This window comes from Carica papaya, chromosome 5, assembly GCF_054855325.1.
Source record: "Carica papaya isolate Zhongbai chromosome 5, ASM5485532v1, whole genome shotgun sequence".
NCBI lineage: Eukaryota > Viridiplantae > Streptophyta > Magnoliopsida > Brassicales > Caricaceae > Carica > Carica papaya.
Window position 1 is genome coordinate 772,809 of NC_142313.1, and position 24,341 is coordinate 797,149.

Sequence of the window (24,341 nt, forward strand, 5' to 3'; positions counted from 1 at the left end):
TATGGTGATGGCATTTTCGTAATTTTATTCTCAATTTCATATAATATTTTTTAATTATCAGTAAAAAACACGTAAAAGAATAAATTAATTAAATACATTAACTAAATCAAAGAAACATTAATAACTCAAACCTAAAGGAACGCCCATAACTGGTTCATGCAGATTTGGCGGTTTCATCTCTCTTTCCGTTACTCTAACGGCCAACATCTCCCCCTCCATCCTTCCATCCTTCCCCATCCTCTGATCCATTCTACGGTAAAATCAAGAAAAAATTATCTGGTTATCTCTGCATTTCAATCCTTGGATTTAGTAATCTTTTACATTTACAGCAACATTTTTCGTGCTTGCTCAGAATCTCGTTCTCGAGAATTGCTCCCCTGCTTTCTTAAACTCTGTTTTTTCCTTTTCTCTCTTGATTTCAGGTCTTTTCTTTCTTCTTTCTCTCAAAGAGATCTGCCCTTAAGCCATGAAAATAAAAACCCAGATCTTAGTTTCTCATCTTTCACCTTGAATAAAACTGAACGTAAAATCCAAACAGAACGTAGAACAAGAATAATTTCTGCTTCCTGACCTGAATTTTTGCAGGTTAATCCATAGATTTACAAAACAACAGTTTTTTCTGCTCATTTTAATTTATTCCCAAAAATTGATCCTCTGTTTTTGTGTACTTTTTTTCTCCCTCGTATTTTTCTTTCTCCGTCTCTCAATTTCTTCATTTTTCTCTTAAAAGGGTTTTTTCCCCCTTTAAGCTATGAAAACAAAAACCCTGATCTTATTTTATGTTATTTTGTTATTTACCATCTTAAATAAAGCTGAAGCTCAAAGCAAAATCTCACAGTCAAACCCTGGTCCTTATATCTTAGCATGCGGTGCATCTAGCGATGCGAAGGATTCAGATGGCCGAACATGGAGATCCGACTCAAAGTTTCTTTCTTCTTCTAAAGATGCCATAACAGCAACAGCTCAATACCAGGACCCTTCTCTGCCATCTGCAGTTCCTTACATGACTGCGAGGATTTTCACGTCTCAATCGACTTACAACATCTCAGTCCCAAAAAACAATCGCCTGCTGCTCAGACTCCATTTTTATCCATCAATTTACAGTAATCTCAACCCTAATGACTCTTATTTCGGAGTCATCGCAAATGAGTTTACTCTCCTAAAAAATTTCAGTGCCTCGATTACAGCGCGAGCACTCACACAAGCTTACATTGTCCGAGAATTTTCTCTTTCACCTTCACAATCTGGTAATCTCAATGTCACGATCTTTCCTTCCTCACAGCAAAATGGGTCTTATGCTTTTGTTAACGGCATTGAGGTTTTCACCATGCCGGATATCTTCCTGCCGGCCGCTCTGGTTGGTTTCTCTGATCAAACTGTTGATGTTGGGAGCTCTTGTTTACAAACAATGACTCGATTAAATGTCGGCGGGCAGTACATTTCTGCAATCAATGATTCCGGTGGGCTTGATCGGACATGGTATGATGATACCCCGTATCTCTTCGGTGCTGCTTCTGGTGTCACCTCACAAGCCGATAAGGACGTTAAGATTCAGTATTCTAACGATGTGACTGAGTCTATTGCGCCGTTAAACGTCTATAGGACAGCAAGATCGATGGGCCCAAATGGAACAGTCAATAAAAACTATAATCTTACATGGGTTTTTCAGGTTGATGCCAATTTTACTTACGTCGTCAGGTTCCATTTTTGCGAGTTTCAGCTGGATAAGTTGAATCAGAGAGTGTTTGATATCTTTGTCAATAACCAAACTGCACAGCCATCTGCCGATGTGATTGCCTGGGCTGGATCCCCGGGAGTGCCTGTTTATAAGGATTATGCTGTTTATGTTAGTGACCAGCCTGATTATGATGAAGAATTATGGGTGGCAATGCATCCCAGTGCGTCAATGAAGCCTGAATATTATGATGCAATTCTCAATGGGTTAGAGATTTTTAAGCTGAATGACACAGAAGGAAACTTGGCTGGCCTGAATCCGACACCATCAGTGATGCCTACTGGGGCTGAGAAAACAAAGGAGTTTAGTACTTCTAGGTCAAGTAATAGTGCACATGTGATTGGTGGGATTGCTGGAGGGGCTGCTGGGTGTGTTATAGCCTTTGTTGTTATCATTGTGATCACTCGGAAGAAGAAGAATTTTAATCGCAGCAAATCTGGATCGTGCAGTGGTAATTGGTTGCCTATCTATGGAAGTTCTCACACATCAACAAGCAAATCAACAATATCAGGTAGAAGTAGTGCAGGTAGTCATCTGTCAAGCCTTGCAGGTGGTCTGTGTAGGCATTTCTCACTGGGGGAGATAAAATATGGCAGCAAGAACTTTGATGAGTCAAGGGTGATTGGTGTTGGAGGATTTGGAAAGGTTTATAAAGGAGTCATTGATGGAGGGACAAAGGTTGCCATCAAAAGATCAAACCCATCTTCAGAACAAGGAGTTAATGAGTTCGAAACCGAGATTGAGATGCTTTCAAAGCTAAGACACAAGCATTTGGTTTCCTTGATTGGGTTTTGTGAGGAACAAGGAGAAATGATTCTGGTTTATGATTATATGGCTAATGGAACACTAAGGGAGCATTTGTATAGGGGTGACAAACCTTGCTTGTCATGGAAGAAAAGGTTGGAAATATGTATTGGGGCTGCAAAGGGACTACATTATCTTCACACAGGTGCCAAGTACACAATCATTCACAGAGATGTGAAAACTACAAACATTTTGCTTGATGAAAATTGGGAGGCAAAAGTATCCGATTTCGGGCTATCAAAGACGGGTCCAAATCTGAATCAAACACATGTTAGCACAATGGTGAAAGGTAGTTTTGGTTATTTAGATCCTGAGTACTTCCGCAGGCAACAGCTGACAGAGAAATCTGATGTTTACTCTTTTGGAGTAGTCTTATTTGAAGTATTGTGTGCAAGGCCAGCCCTTAATCCCAGCTTGCCTAAAGAACAAGTCAGCCTTGCAGATTGGGCTCTAAGTTGTTTGAGAAAAGGGGAGCTTGGTGAGATTATTGATCCTCGTCTTGAAGGACAGATAAACCCTGAATGCTTGGAGAAATTTTCTGAGACGGCAGAAAAATGCTTGGCTGATCATGGAATTGAGCGGCCATCAATGGGTGATGTGCTGTGGAATCTTGAATTTGCACTTCAGTTGCAGGAAAATCCTGATCAGGCTGCAAATTTTGTTGCAGTAGAAAAGCCTGATCATGCTGCTGCTCATTTACAAATGTTGAGAATCATTGATGAGGACAATGTGCTGGGGGAGGAGGAGACTGATGACTCTAGTTCAGGTGTAGTTTTCTCTCAGATGGTGAACCAAAGAGGAAGATGATTAATAACAAGCAAGTTTTAGGCTCCTCTGATTGTTTGCTACTAGTAAACAGAACATCATGCAAAAGAAAAAGTTTAGGTTCTTTGAATATTGTTCATTTTTAATTTTATTTGGTTTGACCATTATCATAGTATCATGAGCTATCTGTTTGGCTTTCAAATTTCCCCTTTGATATGACACTGTTTTAGAAATGTGAAGTAAAAAAGCTGAAGAATTTATGAGAATATCTTTTTGGGACTAGACAATAGAAAGGTTTATAGGCTGATGATTTAGGATCAACATGGCAGGTATGTACTAATATTAAACTATATGCCAGAAACGTGCTACATATTAATATATAAACTCTGATAGGAAACCATCATAGCCTTGTTCCAATGGGTAAATTCTGCAATGCTCCTGAGTTAATTTTCTAACATTTTTATTATATAATATTTGATAATAATCCGTTATATTTACTATAAAATATTAATCAATTCTTGCATACTATGGTGCCGTCAGTAGGACTCTCTCCTTCTCCCTCACCCATACACACATAGTAGGGGACTCTTCTTCTCGCTTGTGTATACATATGTGTATGCATATATCAGTTCTCGAGCAGTGAGCCTTTGGCTTTGATGGTTACCTGCAGTAACCTCCGCAGGCAACCAACACAGATACTGCCAGAGAGAAAGAGAGAGAGAGAGAGAGAGAGAGAGAGAGAGAGATGCCATTTGCAGCTTTTGCTTCTTTATCAGCTGAAATCTACTTTTATCATTTACATACATCTATATATGTGTGTATGTATAAATCATCTTCTGTTTATATTATAATTTAATCGTTATCACTCCTATCATCCTATGACAAAAGAAAAGCAAGAGTAGGACAAGGAAAAAGACAAAAAGGAGAGCAGGAAGAGCACACTGCCTGCAAAGCAGCGTTCAGACCTTCCTTGCCTCATGCTTTTATGGAAAACAGCAGCTATAGCTCTTAGTGACCATGCACTAATGTTCTTAGCTGCATATATATTTATATATATATATGATAATCTATCAAAAAAGTAGCCGTAGCTCTTAACTCCAAAAATCTCATTCCAAAATTTACAAGTTCACCATTTTCTTCATGAACATGGAGTAATGTTCTTAGCTGCATAGATACATGCATATATATATATATATATGTATCAGATTTTGAGATGTGGGTTTTCTGGGTTTTGCTTAATTTGTTCCTGGGTCCTCAACAGAACTTGGCAGACTTGAAATGCATAGGGTACATAAACGAGTTTGAGTAAGTAAATCTGATGATTTGGCTGCTCTTCAATCCTTTTCCTCCATTCACCAAGCAATCATCATAAGAGAGCCTCTTGAAAATTGTTGGGTTCACCATTCTGTCAGAAGCAAACCAGCCACAATAAAGATGGATTGCAGAAGGTGCACACCCAGATACAGTGCAGGTATTCATAATCTGGACTATGAACTGTGGAATCCCTGAGCTTGAGCTTCTGCTTTGTGAAATGCTTATGTCTGTGCTCCTGCAAGTACCTGATCATACCCATGACTCGACATCAATCAAGAATTGAAAATGAACACATGCATATATATTGTATCTATGTGTGCATATAACTTACCAAGCAACAAGAGCTTTCTATGGATTGAGTAAGCTTGCTCTGCTTTCAGATTTGCTTGCGTTGATGACTGATTACTTTTATAATCTCCATGGGATGAAAAATACTGCAACTTGATCTTGTTTGAAGATTCTGTCAAACATATACAAATACATTAAGTGTATAAACTCAAAAATGAAAAAAGAAGAGGCCAAGAGGTACCTGAAAATAAAGCAAGACCGCAAACTACAAGCAAGAATATCATCGAGAAGGAGCACAAGTGACAAATAGTACTCATGACAGTTTATGATTTGGCTCATGTGCCTAGCTCCTCTTATATGTGTGTATATATATGTATGTATGTATGTATTTATGTATGTATGCAGTTTCCTCTTCCAACTTCTGTGAACAGAAAATCAGCAGAAGAGAGGTTTTGGGAAGATGCTCTTGTAGGGTTAGTGACCCCTAGTTGTGGGGATATATATATACATACATATATACGGGGATTGAAGGATCTGAGTAAGGTGAAAAACCACTTTGTCAACAAAGTACACTGACGGTGCAGAGATATGTAGGGCAGACTGAAGGACCTGCACCACTGCACCAGTTTCTTTCTAACAGTATTGGTCTAGTAGTCTATCCCATTTCAGCCCACTTTTTACTCTTGTCATGAAAAAAGATGATCGGCAGCCATTTATTGCATAGTGCCTAAAGGTGACAATACATATAATTTTTTTATTCAATCTACTTTCTTCTGTACTGCTTTTAAAATGCATTAAAATCAAATAATACCACAACCAAATTTTTTTTTATTTATCAAATATTATATCATATAGTTGAAGTGAAAAGCTGGCCAAGTCTTGGTGGGGATTGTCCTGTTACATCAAATCCCTATTCCGTGCAGCTCATATATATCCTGTGCCTTCGTAAGTACATCCCTGTTCTTGCCATGCAAGTGAAAACTGCAAGCCATTTTTTGGTAGTCAAAAACACAGAGGGTAAAATTTCACTTTTCCTACTACACTCTGATCACCTTCTACTTCCATCCCCCAAAGTAAATTTCAAAAGCAAAATCCTCCAATCTCTTGATAATTGCTTTGGAAACATTACAGCAATATTTCTCTATGTCTCACAATAATTTAAAGTTAATATATTTATTTGTTCAACATAAATCCTAACTATAATTGGGTAAGAAAGAATTCTTGAATTTACTCCAAGAAGAATTACTGTAATCCAAACAACCTTTTTTTTTTTTTTTTACCCAGGTTAAATTTCTCATGGTCACATCTTTTACCTCTGTGTATGTTGAGAATTAAGAAAAAAGTCCTCTTGGCAAATCAATCTTTGACCTGTATGTGTTTCCATTGGAGAAGACAAGATCAAAGAATCAGAAACCTGTTGGAGTCATGAGAAAGGACAAAATTCCAAGGGCAGTTGTCTTTAATAAGGGCGGTTGTCAGCTTCCCTAATGGCCTAAAACCATGGAAACTTGAAAGGCATGGCCTCAAAAGAATGAAGGACTTTCCTTATTTGGCTAATCCTGAAACCTGCAACTCTCTTCCACATTCACACCCAAAGGAGTAAAACTCATTTACTCCTTGCTTACGTGCATTTGTCAACTCTCCTCCATTCACTCCTCTTCCATGTTTTACACACCTATACATATATCTGTATGCTGATGTAGAAACAATGGAGTATTTATGGCTCATTGGTGATATATATATATATAATTAACCTTTATAATTCAATAGATTCTCTTTTTGTATCTTTAATTTTTTTAATGTAATCTTACATAAAGTGTAAATTCCGATTAGATCTAGACTAAAATATAGATGATATATATATTTTTATATATAAAATCCAAGGCCCAAGTGTTTAGTTTAATACGTCTGAGAAATATGAAGCTAAAGCCCAAAGTAGCAACTGAGAGTAGAAAGTAGGTCGTGTGTAAAATATCCATCAGGGGAACAACGCAAGCTTCAAGCCCAATAATTGGGGAACGGAACAAAATCCGTTAGGGTTTAAGATTCAGCCAGGGTTTTTTCCCTTGACAAATAGGTATTTATTGCTTTTTACTGTTCTTCTTCAGGTGCTAAGCGCCTGGCCTCAAATGGAGTTTGAGTAGGCGAATAAACGGGGAGAAAAATTTACAAGCTTGATGAGAAATGGACTCGGTTGATGACGATTTCGGTGATTTATATGCCGACAGTGAGGCTCAAGCGACTTCTGTTATCAATGGCGTAGTGGATTTCACCAAATTGTATATAGAACCGGAATATGCTACCAAAAATGACAGAATTGAGGCTCCTAGCCCCAAAAAGGATTTGGTACTCCATCCAGAGGAACACAATTCATTGACCGAAGAGTCAAGTCAGTCGGCAAACGATGATTTGGCTCAGAAAGCGGCAAGTTTCGAAGCAGACGCGAGTGACAGTGACGATGATTTGACCATCCTATTAAACGATGAGGATTGCAAGACGTTTCGAGTCTCCGCTGGGGCTTGCCCGAGGAGTTTTAGGCATGAGGAGGACGAGAATGGTAATTTTGGTAACGGTGCAGAGAGAAACGGGTCTGGTGAGAATTGGAAGTTAGGTGATGGACTGGAGCTGAATTCGAATGGTCATGGTGGTCAGAGAGGAAAATGCGTGAATGGTGGCTATAATTCGCATTATAAGGTATTTTGTGTTGCATGCGTGGATTGTTTGCTGGTAGAATTGTGCTAATGAGAAGTGAATCCTTTGGTGAGTTGGGTCGTTAGTGGAATGAATAGGAAATTAGTGTTTTTTTTTTTAAAAAAAAATTCTTTTAATCCAATATTTATGGTGTAAGTAGAGAGGTTAATTAGTGATGCTGCTGAATGCTGTTTGTTAGGTAATTGTTTGGATAGATTTTTTCTTGAAGATGCAGCTGTGTCCTAATCTTCAACTACATTGAATTGTGAATTCTGTTTCTTTAATGGAGGTTTATTCAAATTATGATGGCATTGTATCCCTTGAGCTTTCTCTAGATGACTAACCATTTCCAGCACTTCCCTCTGTTGCCTCCACCCAAACATCCATTCTTCCAGGGAGGATGGGGCAACTGAAGGGGGCCAGAATTACTAATGATGGAAACTGGTTAAACTTCAACTTTGGGATATGTATTATTCTGCTGTCAGAAATGTTCTCTTCAATGGTCAACTATATTGATATATGTGTAATGTCCTATAAAAATTTAATGAATTTGTTTTTAGCAGTGATCTAAGTGAATAAAATTTTCAAGTAATTGGTGTGATTCTTGTCCACTGGTCCTTCCTAATCCCATATATTTGCGGTCTTATATGTTTTTCTTGCATTTTGCCATGTAAGTAATATTATTCTCCTAACTGAGAGTATCTTCTGAATTTGCATAATGATTATAGTCCAGTTACTTATTTGAGTGCCCTTCAACAGTACATACGATCTCATGGATCAGCAATTTCAAGTAATATAAGAGCAAATGGATTTAGGGAGGTGGCATCTTTATCTTCTATGTCAGCTAGGGGTGATTTGGAGGATAATAGGGGTATCCAATTCAAGAGTTCTGGCTCCAATCAGGTTTCTGATACGTGTGGCAATCCCAGCTTAGTTGTCTCACCACCATTGTATAGGTTAGTAAATACAACCCTGATGCTTATTTAGACTACTTTACTTTCTCTCCAGTTTCGTATGGGAACATTCATTTATCATTGACATACAGAAGTGAAATTATAATTTAATGAGCTATAAAAAATAAAGATGAGAAGAAATTTGTTGAACACATTATGTGACACGTGCCTTCTTTTTATTTTTACTCAGAACAATATTGAATATAGATATCGACGCATTGAAGAAGAAACCATGGATGTGTCTCGGAGCAGATATTACTGACTTTTTTAATTTTGGTTTTGATGAGGAGAGTTGGAAACAATACTGGAAGTCCCTGGTAATAAGTCTATTCTCATTTATTTCAGGAAAAAAAAGTCTATTCTCATTACAATATATTGTGAAATAATTCTCAGTTTGTTGGCAGATGGGACTGGAATTTTTCAAAATATTTTTGATAACCAGGAATTCACACGAGGCAGGTCCCATAATGCCCCCATGGGGAAAAGTGCTCTTCCCTAATGAGTGCTACATCATAAGACATTTACGTTCATTACTCATCTTAGATTCCCCCTTCTGTGGGGGCATTAATAAAGAATCTTTTTGACAATGGTTATGTTGTAATATTGTGTAGGCTTTTCCTATTATGTTTTCTGAAATACTTTTAGTTGACCAAATTCTAACATTTATATGCTTTGCAAGAGCTATTTCAGCAGCAAGCATCCATGTGGGTAAGGAAACAAGTTTCTGGTTGTCCTAAACCTAATTGGGTGAGTTATTATAATTTTTGGAGACATTGTTATTTCAAGTGAGAAATAGTTTCAAGAAGATTGAATATCATTATGTTTGCACAAAAACAGGCTTCCGCAGTTGGAGATGAAAATGAGGAAGCTGGCCAAGCAGCTGCTAATAACAATACTCAAGGTAAAACATGTTCAGAATTTGCTGATGGCAGAGCAAGGACTTCATGCTTGGTATGTGTATTTGAAAATTATAGACCCACACCTCTCCTAGCCAAGAAAAAAATCTGACTAATATAACAATGGTGACATTTTTTGTTTTATCTCTAGAAGGATCTTGTTGGATGTGATTATTGTGACTTTACTGTTTCAGCCAAGGGGAAGAGCAATTCAGGTTGAAGACGCTATTGGTGACCGTCAGCCATCAATGGACATAAGGCGTCCACGTTATCGGGATTCTGATGTGGTGATACAGGTGGCTTGTGTTTCACTGGATAAATTGGTACTCCAATCTAGTGTTTCTTGGTTGTGCCATGGTTTAACATGTTATTGGTAATAGATTCCTTTGCAGGATTTCACTGTAGATTCCTCTGGCTCAAGCAAGGAGGAAAAAGAACATACTGGTTGCAGTATACATGACACATCAAGAAATGGGAATTTACATGTAGATGATAGTAGAAATATTCAGTTTTCTGACGGTAGCGGTGGCAGTGGAGATGAATTCACTGCAGAATCTTTGGAGGAAGATTTCAGGATCCCAGATGTGTCATCTTCGTTGAGAAGGTTTGAACAGTATTGTGCATTTTGATTTGTCTATTTACAAAGAAATTACATCTCTTTTGTAGTTTTTCAAATGGCATTGTACATTTTTTTTAATTTTCTGTGTCTCTTGCTACATTGACTTGGTGAGGGATATTGCACTCAGCAGCTAACTTCGTTTGCGCTCTATGTAATTATATTTCAGAATATTATATTTTTGCACTCTATCTAATTCTTCTAGCTCTCACATTGCACTTGGTTAAAATCTATTTTATTTCAATTCAATTCATAGATCTTAAAGATTTGATATATCAAAGTTAGTCATAATTTATGTATAATTTAATTAATTTTACTCATGTCGCCAATTCTATAATAATAGATTTGTATTTATACTTATGAAGATCAAAATCATAGAAACACGGCATGGAATTGAATTGGAATTACAATAATATTTTTGTTCAAATTTTTACCTTGTTTGCATTTTATTCTCATTCATATTTCATAAACTTAAAATTTAAACCAAAGACAACCTTGTAGTAGAAGAAAGTACCAGCCCAACTCTAGTTCCACTTGTGTCGGGCATAACATGACACTAGTGGGGTTAAGATCTGTGTCGAACACTTGATATTTATCTTGTAAACTTGCTGAATCTTTAACTTTTTAATATCCAATCAGTTATGCATTCATAAATACTACTGAACCTTTTTTTAATAGTTTTCTTTCAAATGTAAGGTTGCTACCTTTTTGTGCATTTCCTGTAACAAACAAATCAAATATCCTTGCCGAAACTTTTGACTCTTATTGATTGTGTCCCCATATGTTTGGCTATAAAAAGTTGTTATCAAATACTTAAATCTGTACCAATATTAGATACTTGGACACGAACCTGAGCAGAGTAGTAAATAAGTTAAATTTATGGGTCAGTGTATGAAAAATTGGCAAGGAGTTCATTGCATTTTATCAATGGAAAGTTTCTAGCTCACTAGATTTTCCCATATTTTCTTATGCTTTGCTCAGCTACGTTGTATTAATATCCAGACAATAGCAGCTTTTGGTGACATCTCTGGAAAATATCGGATTTTTTTATCATGGCTATGGGTACTTTTTCTCTTGATGGATACATTAATGCAAATATTGATACTTCTAATCAATCTGATAATTAAAAAGAAGAAATTGGTAATCTTTTTCGTATATCATTATTAATCGATTAATTTTGAGGTTGTATGTTGCATTTGGTATATATCATTTACAATTGAAGAAGATTGCATGCAGTATTTCATATTTTGTTAGGCTATTAACAAATTCAATGCTTTTGTAGGTGTTCAATGCCCATGATTGCATCTAATCAGATGTCTTTGGACACTGACCGTCAAGAACATGCAACAATCTCTGTTATGGATCCCTACAACCATCCAAACATGAGTGCTTGCTGTTCGAAGATTACTGGAGCAAAGGAATCTGTTGATAAGGAAGAGAAAAGAATCAACACAAATGCAAGCAATTCTGATCCTTTTCGAATAGAGAAAGAACTATCAGCTGGTGGTCTGAGTCCTTGTAGCCTTACTACTTGTTCTGAGAGTGACACGGAGGCATTTAGAGCTACTGTTCATGGTGATCCTATGGAAACCTATGGTTCAAGACAACCATCCCCTGAGTTACAGGAATCAGACTCATCACACTATGAGAACTATAAAAGGCATGGCATTAAAACAAAAACAGAGAATGGGAAAGGACATTCAGGATATGGAAGTTCATTTCAAGAAAAAAAGAAACCCCTTGGTGAAAAACTCAAGTCTACTGCAAAAAGCAAGATATATCCTAAAAGTGATGACGATTCTCCCCTCGTACCAAAAAGAAAGGGTGACAGTAAAACTTCTGTGAGATATAAAAGTCCCCTTCAATTTCAAGAGGAAAGGACTCATCTTAGTCACAGACCATGTCTGGATTTTGAACAGGAGACCTCCACAAAAAATGCCGGCAGTGCTTCCTCTATGTCAAAATCAGTTGCAGAACTGTATGATAGAGATGACACATCAGTGGATGAGGGAAGATGGAATGGTAGGTTGCACGATTATCTTAACAAAGAAAACTGTGCTTATCACAAGGGAAAGGGAATTCATTGTGGTGGCCATGAGAGGTTTGCTGAAAAGCATGCTTGCACTGTTTATTCAAGGTATTCTCCTAGGAAATCTCATCAGAGCTCCAGAGATGATGTAGATCAATATGCCAGAAGAAATTGCAATGAGAAGGGGTACTATTCTAGAAGAGGATACACTAACAGGGACACGAGTCCTCGCACTTCAAAGGAGTACAGATCATTGACTTCAAAGTATTCCTGTGATCACAAAGGGAGGGATGCACAATGGAGGAGAGAGCAAGAAAAACTCCAGTTCAGGAAGAGAACTGAATATGAACACATAGATGATTTACATAGAGACAAGTATGCCCGGTCAAATTCATTCACTGATTGGATGAGGGATGATACTTTTAGTGAAACATATGAAGGAGAATTTCCAGTGTTTGAGAGAGAATTGGAATTTTCTGGTGGAAGGGATAGGTGTCGGAATGCTCCATGCTTGCTCTTCGATAGAAATTCAAGGGGAACACGTTATACGAGAAATCCAGATCATAGATTTTTCTGCTCTCAGTCACGTAGTGAATCTTGCCCTGTGAAAGGCGGAAGAGATGATTTTTGTAGAAATGATTTTCATAAAAATGATGTTAAGAATTTTGAAGTTATTGAAGCCTATGATGGGCGTAGGAGAAAAACACATGAGGATGAAGGAAGAGATGGTTGGTTTGGTGGCTGCAATGGTACTGAAGAAATTGAAAATAGTCTAATGTATAAGCACAATCAAGTTAATTTGAGGAGAAGGCAGTATAGTTGGAAATCTGGAGTATTTCACTGCAGTAAGGATGAGTTCATTGTAAAGCATCAACATGATGAATTTGTTACCAATGAGGCACTGTTACCCTATGAAGAAGCTTTGATGCGTGACAGAATTTTTTCTAAACATCGATTTGCAGAGGATGAGAGGCATATTGATGACATAGAGTTGGAGCACCATCGATACAAAATGATAAAAAGTGGGAATGGTTATCATTCTGCTACTAGAAGTACGGGTCTTTATGAGCATGAACAGTCATTCCTGAGGTGCAGGGATTCAGTTGACTTAATTCTTGGGGAAGTCGAGGTAAAGTTGGGGAAACTGAGGTTCAAACCTTGTACCATTGTACTTTGTATATACGACTGCTTGACACATGTCGAGCAAGTCTTCTTAATTCCTGTTAATGCTATTTTAACACGTGTATGCTTTATCTCTATTTTGTCTTCCTTTCATGTTCCATATAATTAGCTCTATAAAGGTTTTTGAGCATTTTTAGCTTTTGTTCACATTACTGTCAACCTTGTCATTGAGAGTGGATGCCTGGTGGAATATAATATTTTGTCAGCACGGGAGGTGGTTAAATAACTTTCAAAAGATCTGTCCTTTCTCAAAGTGTGTGCATGGCACTTAGATGAAATGTCTTTTACACCATCATTTTTTTAATCTTGGAACATGCACTTTTCTTATAGAACAAATTATGTCTTTTTTGGCCTAGAGCCTTTCGCTCTGTTGCTGCAGTTCCCTTCAGTTGGGTTCAAGGTCAGGTTTTTGAGGGTATATTGCCCATACTGAAGCATCATATACTTACAAGACAAAAGACCTACCAGGTCAAGTAACTCTCCCTTTTAGTTACTGGTAAGTGTATGGTCATATGCTCATTTTGTAGGGAAAATCCCATCAAGGAGGAGTTGTCCTAGATTATTAATTCTATTGCTATCAATAGACCACATTTCTATAACTTTGGCTGTATACGAGACATCTGTTATTTATGTTAAAAAAGAGGTGCTATAAGCCTTCTGAAATGAACAACTACTGGAATTTTACTTTAATCACAAATTCGAATAACTTCTTTGTACAAAATACTCAAGTTGGGTGGTATAGTTGGCTGATCTGCTACATAAGGCACTGATTGTGCCTCCAATTTTGGCATGACAAATTTCTGCTCTCCTGATGGGGCTTTTTTTTCCCTTTGGTTTTGATTTTTTCCTGGTGAGATAATGAGGCATCATTTATGATAACATACTGACCAAATTAAGGAGCTTTTCTATCTACAATTTATGCTATTCTATAAAAGAAAAATTAATCTTGGAAGGCTTTAGTTCTCATAAATGCAGTTAGTCCATTTAAGAATGAATTTCAGTTAATAAGGCTCTTGAATCACACTTGCCTTTTCCACTTATTATTTTCCTGTTCGTTTGGTTTCACTATTTCCTTGTTATGTTCTGCTCATGCGAAACCTGTTGTTTAGACTGTTTTCGAATTTCACATTTTTGTCCTCTAACCATTAGTCATATAGTTTTCTAGTTTATTTCATTTCTCGCTAAACTGCAATATATTGTAAATAATGTTAAGAGAAAAAGTGAAACTCTTATTATAACTAGTGTGATTTATTTTGAAGCTTTTTCTTGGTGTTCATGTATCCCTGTTAGTTCTATTATGATTGGCATTTTTTTAGTTTTTTGCAAGCAAACTGTAATCTTTTATGTTTTGACATTAGCCAGGTTGCACAAATACTGTAACTGCTTTTCCAGAACTAGTGAATTCACAATTTCTATTGTTGCAAGTAAATTGTAATTAATTATGTTTTGATATTAGTCAGATTGAACAATACTAGCACTTGCTGTTCCTTACTAGTGCACACACACATACACACTCTTGTATCCAGAAGGTAAAACTTATGTACAGTCATGCTTGCCTTAATAGCATTACATGTTCAAATAGTAGCGCCACAAATAAGTTTATAGGGCTTATAGATTATATGAAGTTACATCCCATTGTTTGATTGTCGAAAGAGGCATAAATGGAGACTGAAGCATCTTCTGTTGTCTTAAAACATTGACTTTGCATCCTTTCATTTTAATTCTATCCTTTTTCATTTCTAAATATCAGGATACTTAACAGAATTCGGATGTTTCAAAATTTCTTTATCCTGTAACATCTTTTACAGAAAAGAGATTCAATTGTCTACTGGGACTAACCATTCAGGCTATGTTACTTCTGCTCTACTAAACTAGGTAGTTGATAGCATATTGATCTTGCCTGTCAAAGTGGTTGTAATCCAAATATAGGCATGGTGCTAAAAGAAAGCAACAATATTCAGGATCAAGTTCATATCACGATTACCTGCAAACATCAAGGACAACACCAACGGCTGTGATAAATGATGGTGTACGCATTACTTGCTGTTGGGACATGCCTAAGGATTGAAAACTTTTCCAGCATATATGGCATTTTCCAATTATTTATGTTGAAGGGCACGATATCTGCCTGCACATTTCATTTAGTACCAAGCTAGAATAATTGCATACATTTTGATAGAAAGAATTTTGCAATGTCCTGGGAAAGATTGACATCTAACAGAAACATGTTTGGAAAATGCTAGTAGATGGAGTAGGAATATCTCATTTTGTTTTGTCTTTTAAATTTGTCATGTTCTGTAGTCATTTGCATTTAACATGAGATTTGATTACATATATTATTTAAAAGCAATTGCACTTGTATCATTTACATTTGCAATGCATGCTTTATTTTCTCATAACCAGTTCCTTGTGCTTTTGGAGGCAACTTTTACTTTTCAGCTTTCTAGTTTCCTATGGTTTTCCTACATATTCATTTTCATTCCTTTGTTTTCTTGCCATATAAATGAGTGATAGCTCATGACCACTTGCACACCGGTTCTTTACTGTCTTGTGGATAGCTTGATGGATATATTTATTAACATATGTTGCTTGAGTCAACTACTTTCAACTTGTTGGAACTCATGAAGTATGTAGTTCTAATTGTGTGATTCTTGTCCACCATATATTGCTACTTTTAGTGGTGTGACCTTGTCTGCCTCATATTGCCTTCTTGTGTGCTGTCGAGATCAGATGGAATGATGAGAAGTGGTTTAATTGTATGTTGAAGAAATGATTTAACTTGGCTATATTATGGAATTAATCACTTGATTTATGGGCTTTGTGCTTATAATGCTTGTTTATCCAGTTTTAATTGTGTGACACTTGTCTGTTGGATATTGGTGTGGGACATTGTTTTTTGGAAGACAGAGAGAATAAGTTTATGGGCACATCATTTCCGTCAGCAGTCCAGTCAGAATTGCTGCAACCTGGTTGACCTGATTGTAGGATCTTGCAACACAACTTCATACTTGGATGGCCTTGTTAGACTATATCTATATATGAAGGAATAAGATTTCTAATTTTAGACTAGCAGATCTGTTGTACCTTAGATCCAGTTGCTACTTTCCTTTTTGGTTTCTTAAAAGTAGTTCTTGCTAGTCAAAAGGTGGAATAAGCAACGGTTCTTTCCTTGGTTTCTTTCCGTACCTTCCTGGCTATTATCTCTCTCTAATATCATTTTTCTGCATCAAAACATTATTAAAGATTGCAAGCCTTGCTTTTTATTATATTATATTATGCTACATCATTGTGCGTGTGCGAATATTTGCCTCCTTTTTTGTGGAATTTCTTTTATTTTTTTTATGTAGATTTCAACATCTTGTTTATGGTATATACCATATGACCAGTATGTCACTTTTTACATTCTGCAGTTTCCCAGAAGATTCTCCAATGGAAGAAAGGTGATGCGTAATGGCAGGGTTAAAAATATGGACAAAAAGTTTATGAAGCAGCATATGACCTCAAGGTTTTTTAATGACTATCAGAGAGAGGAAGACCTCAGAAACATAGAACTCAAAACAAGTGATGAGAGATGGCTGGGTGAGCATCTGATTAAGGAACAGGATGAGAATTTGGACATTGAGGAGGGCCAGATAATTGTGGAAGAACTAAATATGGTCGATTACTCTGAAATAAAATCTGCACCTGAAACTGCAGCACATTACGTGAAGAGGACGACGAACCATACTGAAAATCCTTTGGGTAAGAATAATGTTCAAATTGATGAACAGAGGATACTAGAAACAATAGCGAAAATGGAGAAACGAAGAGAACGATTCAAGGAACCAATGTCAGTGAGAAAGGAACCGGAGACAATCCTTCATGCTCAAACTGAACAAGTACCTGACATCACTGAAAATAAGCAACAGAGGCCAGCTAGAAAGAGGCGGTGGCATGGAAGTTAGGTTCGGATCACGTACTGATAAATCTATTTACTTATTTACAGAGGTGCAATTACATACTCTGTCTAGGGATTCAGGTTTCCAGCTGCTATTGGATTAAAGGCAGCAATTTTAATTGGAAATACATCAATAAGATGACATACACCATACTGGGTTTGGTTTTGCTTTTGGTTCTTGTTCTCTAAGGAGGGGCAAGGAATTAGCTTGAAATTTCCAATTTGATTGACTTGAAAACAGAATTGTGTAAGATTCGTGTTCGTATAATGGGTGCGAATTCAAGAATTGTACCTTCTTAGATTTTCTGATGATTCTAATTACATTACCTTGCTAGTGAGATGGTTCTCCACTGATGGATATGACTGTGTCTGGATGCTGAGTTTTGTTTCTCACTGTTATATGTTCTTAAAAGAACACTGTGGATGCCATGGGATCCTGGTGATACCAGGGGTTCAAACCTGAGTTTCTCAACTGCCAGTGTAATTGAAATTTTCTTTCAAAGTAATTTTATTTTTTAAGTAACTTGTTGATAAGATTGGATTTAGACTCGAATCATATGGATTGGTTGTACCTAATTTGGCTCTCGTATTAGGGTTCACAACAGGTGCACTAATATTTGAGTTCGTGGGCGAGGAGGGATTTGTTATTTGAGCAAGTATTTTACTATTAAAAATTAACTATACGTTGTATAATTTTTGTTATAAATTTTAAGTTTTTTTTATAACTTCGTTCCATGTTTTATTGGATAATTTTATCCTCGTGCTCGAGATTTGAATTTATGTTATATAAATGTAAAAATAATAATTATGCATGCTGTGTGCATTTTCTTTGAGAATTTTATTACATTATTTTACAAAATGATTAATTATATTAGTATAATTATTCAAATATCACTTAATTATTAAATTAAAATATATAAATTTTTATTTTAAAAAATTAAATAATGGTAATAAGGAGGAATATAGATTTCAAAATAATAATCCTTATTTCAGCATATTTTACAAACCCACAAGCCCACGATCTTACGGTGCACATCATTCTATGGGATAATTTTTGCTTTTGATTGGCCTATCGCATAAAAAAAACTAACCAATAAACGGCATCCACGTAATCTGAAAAAATCTGCTTCCTACGATGAAAATGCCTGCACCACCCAAACAGCGCTGTAATACGTGGCTTACCTTGTACCAGTGACTGCTGACTATGTAATTACTAAAGTACCCTTCCACTAGAAGGGAAATCTCTCGTTTAAATTATCAATCGTGGGTATGGGTATAATGGTAATTCGAACCAGTTCGTCTCCTTTCCAGAGCCCGCCCAACTTTCTTCCCATGAAAACCAGACAGTTTAATCCGTTAAAAAGATCGGCAGGCAAGAAATGAATCTCTTCTCTTACTCTTCTTCTTCTTCTTCTTCCTCGAGAAAACCCGCCTTAACTACTCTCTTCTCTCCATCTCAAAACCATGAAAACCTCTCCAAACCACACTTTAAGCTCCCAATCAAAACCCTTACCCACTCGTCTCCCTCACTCCTCTCTCGCCCTCCATGTTCCTCTAAGTCCTCCTCTTCTCGGGTTCTCGATCCATCGCCAAACGTCACTCTCGGGCCTCTCAAAGAATCTTCCAGCGGCGAGGTTCCAAAGCAAGACTCTTCTCCTGATAGAATGCTCCTTGTTCGCCGGCCAGTCAAGGAAGAAACCGGCGACGAGTCAAACGACGAGGATCCAGATATAAAATCGCCGGCTACGTTTGATGCCGGACTAAGTGAGTTCGCGAAGAAGATGCCGATGTTTGAGCCGGAGAGATTGGGGTCTGGTACTTCACAAGAGAAGCCCCTTACAGTTAATCTGGATCTAGCCTTGTACAGAGCCAAGGTCTTAGCCAGGAATTATCAGTACGGAGAAGCTGAAAAGATATTTGAGAAGGTAGAGCTTCCCGAAAATGGTTTTTCATATCGTAACAATTTTTTTTAATAAAATTTTAAGATAGCACTGTGGTTTTTGGTGTATAGTGTATATACTATTGGCCTGAGGATGGTAGACCGTACGTGGGGTTAGGGAAGATATTGAATAAACAGGGGAAAGTTGCAGAGGCTAGAGCTCTTTATGAGAAAGGTTGCCAAGCTACTCAAGGAGAAAATCCATACATTTGGCAGGTCTGGTGTTAATTCAGTACTCGTCTTTTTCTTCTCTACTTTTGTCTTTTTTGTTCCCTCTGTTAAAATTAAATAATTATTTGGCTGATAAATTATTAAAAGCTTGACTTTAATACAGAAATACCCTACTTCAAAGATCATTCTGCTGATACAAGGTGATTATTGCTTCTAGCAATAAAATTCTTTGCATAAAAAATTATTTGTTGTACTGTGTCTCGACTTTACAAGATTAGATAGCAATATAGTACTTCAGCTTTTTTACCAAGCAGATTCACCAAGCTAAGCGAAATTATTGTTAACTGTTGTGTCTGAGGATTGAGTGTATTGTGGTTGGGGATGGAGAAATAAATCATAGTTTTCAGAATTCTTCCAAGTAAATTCGCCATGAAACAGGTTATCTTCACCAAACTAAGTACACTTTTCTAAATATGTTTGCTCAATTTTTCAGTACTTTTGGTTGGATAATTGATACTTGTATCATTCTCTATAATGATGTAGGTTCAAGTCAAGGGTTTTGCTTCTGGATATCCTTCTTAGGATATTGTGTTATTACTGATTGTGATATCATTGTTGCATTGGTGTCATCTAATTAGTGAAACATATTAATTTTTACTTAAGAAAATTTTCCATAAAGCACAACAAGATTGATGGAGAAACAATTACATATTGGCTGTTAAATCAGATTATGTCGAAAGTCAAACTTACTATGTAATATTAGGTTTAATTATATGACTTTTGAGTCTAAACCATCGAAGCATATATTTCCAGTATGGAATGAGAGTATTACACTTAGTAGCTTGAGCATAGTGGTAGTTCTTTGTTAGCCTTGAACATTACTGAAAGTGATTCACCATAACATGTTCAATTTGGATGTACTTTGGAGTTATTCACAAAATTCCAACAAGAAGGGTGGCCATTCCATATTATGGCAAGCATATATGAAAGAATTTTTTGTTAAATAGATAAACCTCATTTTTGAGGACGAGAGTTGTTGAATGCTGATTTTTTTATTAAAAATTAGAAGGCTTCTGAGTGGGCGTGTGATTGGAACAGTGCTGGGCTATCTTGGAAAAGAAGGTGGGAAATGTAAGGAGAGCTAGGGAATTGTTTGATGCAGCCACAGTGGCTGACAAGAAACATGTTGCAGCGTGGCATGGATGGGCAAATCTAGAGATAAAACAGGGAAATATCAAGAAAGCGAGACATCTGCTTGCCAAAGGTCTCAAGTTCTGCGGTGGGAATGAGTACATATACCAGACGTTAGCATTACTGGAGGCCAAAGCAGAACGGTATGAGCAGGCTCGTCACTTATTCAGGCAGGCAACTAAATGTAATCCTAAGAGCTGTGCCAGTTGGCTTGTAAGTCTTTAGCATTGTACATATATATTTTTGGTTCTATTTGTACCAATTCTATCAGTGTGCACTTATGAAATTTCAATTCTTGCATCTGTCTGTCCAATTCTCATAGCGCAGGCATGGGCACAACTGGAGATACAACAGGAAAACAACTGTGCTGCCAGGCAACTATTTGAGGTAACCAAATAGTTATGTCACAAACAGCAATCCTCTGAGGCAGGATATCGCTTCAAATACAACAGTGTTATAAGCAACTCTAATCTGCTCTTATATCAGATTTACTTCAAATCTTTGGAGCTTTTGGCGGTTTCCTTTACCATGAGAATCTCTTTTGAACTTTTGTGTGGTTTTTTTTACCACTATGGTTCTAATGTTTGTTTGGTTTTCAATTTGTAGAAAGCTGTCCAGGCGAGCCCAAAGAATAGGTTTGCATGGCATGTGTGGGGAGTTTTTGAAGCTAATATGGGCAATGTTGATCAAGCAAGAAAACTTCTGAAGATAGGTCATGCACTCAATCCGAGGGATCCAGTTCTCCTTCAGTCCCTTGCTTTGTTAGAATATAAACACTCAACTGCAAATCTTGCTCGAGTGTTGTTCCGGAGAGCATCTGAACTGGATCCAAATCACCAACCTGTATGGATTGTAAGAAATTCACCCTCTTAAATTATTGGTTAATTCAATAAGCATAAAAATATGATACGAACTATGATCCAAGGTTTGGTAAATGGAGAAGTTCCTCTTATATATTCATCACTCATGAAACATTAACATCTTTGATTGGATTCAAGGAGATTATTTAATCTAGTCAGATATTTTCTTCAGAGTGCATATTTGTCTCTTGATATTATCTTTGCATATTTGAAGTTTCTTTGACTCTGGTGATTTTGCCATATGGAGGCAATTTATGCTAGCAGATCTAATATTAAACCTGAACTTCTCTCTCTAGAGGGAAGGGTATGAATACTAGGCCAAAAAGCCTTGGTCTGCATCGGAATATGATATAAGTAATAAATTGGGCACTCTGCTTCTAGTTTAAGTATTTGAAAACATTAATCAATTATTTAAAGATGATGTTGGTAACTTTAGCCTCTGTAGAAATTTGATGTCTCATTGAAGTTCTGATTTGCTCAGGCTTGGGGTTGGATGGAATGGAAGGAAGGAAACATATCAACAGCAAGAGAATTATACCAAAGAGCACTTTCAATTGACTCTACGACAGAGAGTGCCGCTAGATGTCTGCAGGTAATGAACATGTCATGATGCATGGAGATATTGAGGCCATTATAACATAGCTGTTTGATCCTCTTTGTATCTTGTCACACTTTGTTCACTGCTGAAAATGGGCGTCTTTTACAGGCTTGGGGCGTACTAGAGCAGAGAGCCGGTAACCTATCTGCTGCCAGAAGATTGTTTAGATCATCCCTTAATATAAATTCACAGAGTTATATAACATGGATGACGTGGGCATCATTCGAGGAGGATCAAGGGAATGCTGTACGAGCCGAGGAAATTCGTAATCTCTACTTCCAGCAGGTAGGTAATTGCTATCTTTTAGTGATTCCCTTCAAATTTTGCACAATGAGGAAACTATTTCACTTACTTCAACCAGTTTCTATGTAGTAGAATTGGGCTCAGTTTTTTTGTTCTTTTTCTGTGTATTGTTGAAGTTGAAAGGTCCAAACCCGAAACGTTCATTTCATTGTTGGTTGCAGAGTATGTTGTATTTTGGATAATATTGATTGTATAAATTTAGTGAATCTTAATTCCAAAAAAAAAATTAATAACACTGTAAAAAATAATACAATAACACAAAATTTTACGTGCAAAACTCTTAAGCACAAAAGAAAACTACATGCTAACTTCTGAATCAAATCCACTATAAATCATTCTAATTTAGTTACAAACTTGGATTCTATAATCAACAAATATCTCTCTATATATACACACAACAAATCTGAAACAAGTCTGGTCCCTTTATATTTAGTTCAAGATTTCTAATTTTATCCAAACACAGTGCACCAAATCAAAACCTATTCCTATATATGCACACGCACACGCACACGCACACACATATATTTCTTTTTTGTGTTTAATGTGTACTAGAACAACTTAACAGTACAGTGTTTTTCAGGGTGCATATTCTGATGTATCCTAGCCACTGTTTCTCCTATATCTGCATGTATATATGTACGTGTATATGTAGCTTTTTGTTCAGAAACAAGCTTAGATTAATACTCTTACGAGGTTGATTTTATTGGGAATAGACTTGGTTAAATTCAGACGGAGTGAATCAACATATTACATGTTTATTTGTTTCTTAATTACTTGATTATTTAATGTCCATCCAATACTTTAGCTTTATTAAACCAAGGTCTTTAATCATGTGTCTATCTCTTGTTATTGGAAAACAGAGAACCGAAGTCGTGGATGATGCTTCCTGGGTCACAGGATTTCTAGACATCTTTGATCCAGCACTTGGCAGCATAAAAAGACTGTTGAACATGGAGCAAAACCCACAATTCCGGTCGTCGGAGAACTTCGATGTACAACCGAGCAGCCTACCCCTGGGTTCCAGCGAAGGCAGCAGCGATAAAAATAGTGGAAGCGGGTTTGATTTGGACGAGTTCATCACCACGAAGCTGTCATTAGATCCCAAAAAGCTGGATGTTCGGGTGGAGGTCTCGTCAAAAAGAACATGGAGATCTATGAAACGAACCTCAGCAGCTTTGCAGCAGCCATGAATTTGGACATGCCTGCATATTTATCATAACGTTGTGTACAGAAACCATGATTACATATACAGACAGAATTGTTAATTGATTAACGGCTCTGATATATTATTTCAATTAAAAGAAGAAATGATAGAGAGGTAATTTTATCGCAACCGATGGCAAAACAGTAATTTCACCCCAAAAGAATTAGGGTTAGAGTTAGAATCACCGAATCGACCCTGACACACAAAATATTAGCTTTCGTTTACGACTGTAATAAATTTGTCTGAGTACCAATTACTCAAACTAATCATGCTGTTAGTTACAGGTATGCTGCATTGTGTAAGTAATGGAAAATTGATAGGCTGATCTCGAGGTGGGGCTTTTGATCCAGCAACAAAGTTGTGGGTCTCATGTCATCTGTTAAGGTTCAGCAATTATTAGCTCGTTAGAGGTATTTCATGGTGGTGGGTCGTTACTTGGCGGGCCATGAATATACTTCCACCTCACTGACGGGAGGGTAGAGGATCGCGCGGGATATGTCTCTCTCTGTTCGTTCCAAACCTGCTGCTCCGAGAATTGTCACGTGACACAAAAATTATGCCCAATTTTGTAATTTCACATATAATGTATAATACTAAAAGATATAGAGCGTAAATCATTTTTGGGGGGATATGTTAGAATTATATATATATATATATATGTATATACACACACTCATAGAACTCGATTCCCAGACTTTAAAGAATAGATTAAACTACTTCTTAGAAGTTTAAAGATATTTCGGAAAATGTTTTTAGAGGGAAATGCAAATGTTCTTAAAGATATAATTGAAGGTAGATAATATACACGTACATATATATATATATGTGTGTGTATGTATGTCTTGCCATACAGAGAAACCACCAA

General features: G+C 36.8%; 3 protein-coding genes and 1 pseudogene across 3 annotated transcripts; 3 read left to right on the forward strand and 1 right to left on the reverse strand.

The window, feature by feature from the left end:
- The first annotated feature begins 103 nt into the window (after positions 1-103).
- LOC110821217 (receptor-like protein kinase ANXUR2 pseudogene) lies at positions 104-3,608 on the forward strand (annotated as a pseudogene).
- A 796-nt stretch (positions 3,609-4,404) lies between these two features.
- LOC110821281 (protein TAPETUM DETERMINANT 1-like) lies at positions 4,405-5,626 on the reverse strand. Its single transcript, XM_022051074.2, has 3 exons — positions 5,148-5,626; positions 4,950-5,078; positions 4,405-4,863 (listed from the first exon to the last, which is right to left on the reverse strand). Exons 1-3 carry the CDS (start codon positions 5,221-5,223, stop codon positions 4,559-4,561), a joined length of 510 nt encoding a protein of 169 aa, XP_021906766.1. The 5' UTR covers positions 5,224-5,626; the 3' UTR covers positions 4,405-4,558.
- Positions 5,627-6,865: 1,239 nt separating this feature from the next.
- LOC110821339 (fip1 motif-containing protein) lies at positions 6,866-17,548 on the forward strand. The gene is made up of 9 exons (XM_022051134.2): positions 6,866-7,600; positions 8,357-8,553; positions 8,741-8,867; positions 9,241-9,297; positions 9,388-9,501; positions 9,641-9,742; positions 9,827-10,050; positions 11,345-13,220; positions 16,684-17,548. Exons 1-9 carry the CDS (start codon positions 7,091-7,093, stop codon positions 17,215-17,217), a joined length of 3,741 nt encoding a protein of 1,246 aa, XP_021906826.2. The 5' UTR covers positions 6,866-7,090; the 3' UTR covers positions 17,218-17,548.
- A 966-nt stretch (positions 17,549-18,514) lies between these two features.
- On the forward strand, positions 18,515-23,605 carry HCF107 (high chlorophyll fluorescent 107). Its single transcript, XM_088220011.1, has 8 exons — positions 18,515-19,135; positions 19,222-19,365; positions 20,419-20,724; positions 20,839-20,898; positions 21,118-21,363; positions 21,853-21,963; positions 22,078-22,254; positions 23,133-23,605. Exons 1-8 carry the CDS (start codon positions 18,590-18,592, stop codon positions 23,460-23,462), a joined length of 1,920 nt encoding a protein of 639 aa, XP_088076137.1. The 5' UTR covers positions 18,515-18,589; the 3' UTR covers positions 23,463-23,605.
- Positions 23,606-24,341: the final 736 nt, after the last annotated feature.

Bases quoted from the DNA above. Each gene is read 5' to 3' on its own strand.
- HCF107 (XM_088220011.1), top strand. From the start codon at position 18,590: ATGAATCTCTTCTCTTACTCTTCTTCTTCTTCTTCTTCCTCGAGAAAA. The intron at 19,366-20,418 runs GTCTGGTGTTAA...TGATTGGAACAG, and splicing joins AAAATCCATACATTTGGCAG to TGCTGGGCTATCTTGGAAAA. The intron at 22,255-23,132 runs GTAGGTAATTGC...ATTGGAAAACAG, and splicing joins GTAATCTCTACTTCCAGCAG to AGAACCGAAGTCGTGGATGA.
- LOC110821281 (XM_022051074.2), bottom strand. From the start codon at position 5,223: ATGAGTACTATTTGTCACTTGTGCTCCTTCTCGATGATATTCTTGCTT. The intron at 5,079-5,147 runs GTACCTCTTGGC...TATGTTTGACAG, and splicing joins CGGTCTTGCTTTATTTTCAG to AATCTTCAAACAAGATCAAG. The intron at 4,864-4,949 runs GTAAGTTATATG...GGGTATGATCAG, and splicing joins TAGAAAGCTCTTGTTGCTTG to GTACTTGCAGGAGCACAGAC.
- LOC110821339 (XM_022051134.2), top strand. From the start codon at position 7,091: ATGGACTCGGTTGATGACGATTTCGGTGATTTATATGCCGACAGTGAG. The intron at 9,298-9,387 runs GTGAGTTATTAT...GCACAAAAACAG, and splicing joins GTTGTCCTAAACCTAATTGG to GCTTCCGCAGTTGGAGATGA. The intron at 10,051-11,344 runs GTTTGAACAGTA...ATGCTTTTGTAG, and splicing joins GTGTCATCTTCGTTGAGAAG to GTGTTCAATGCCCATGATTG.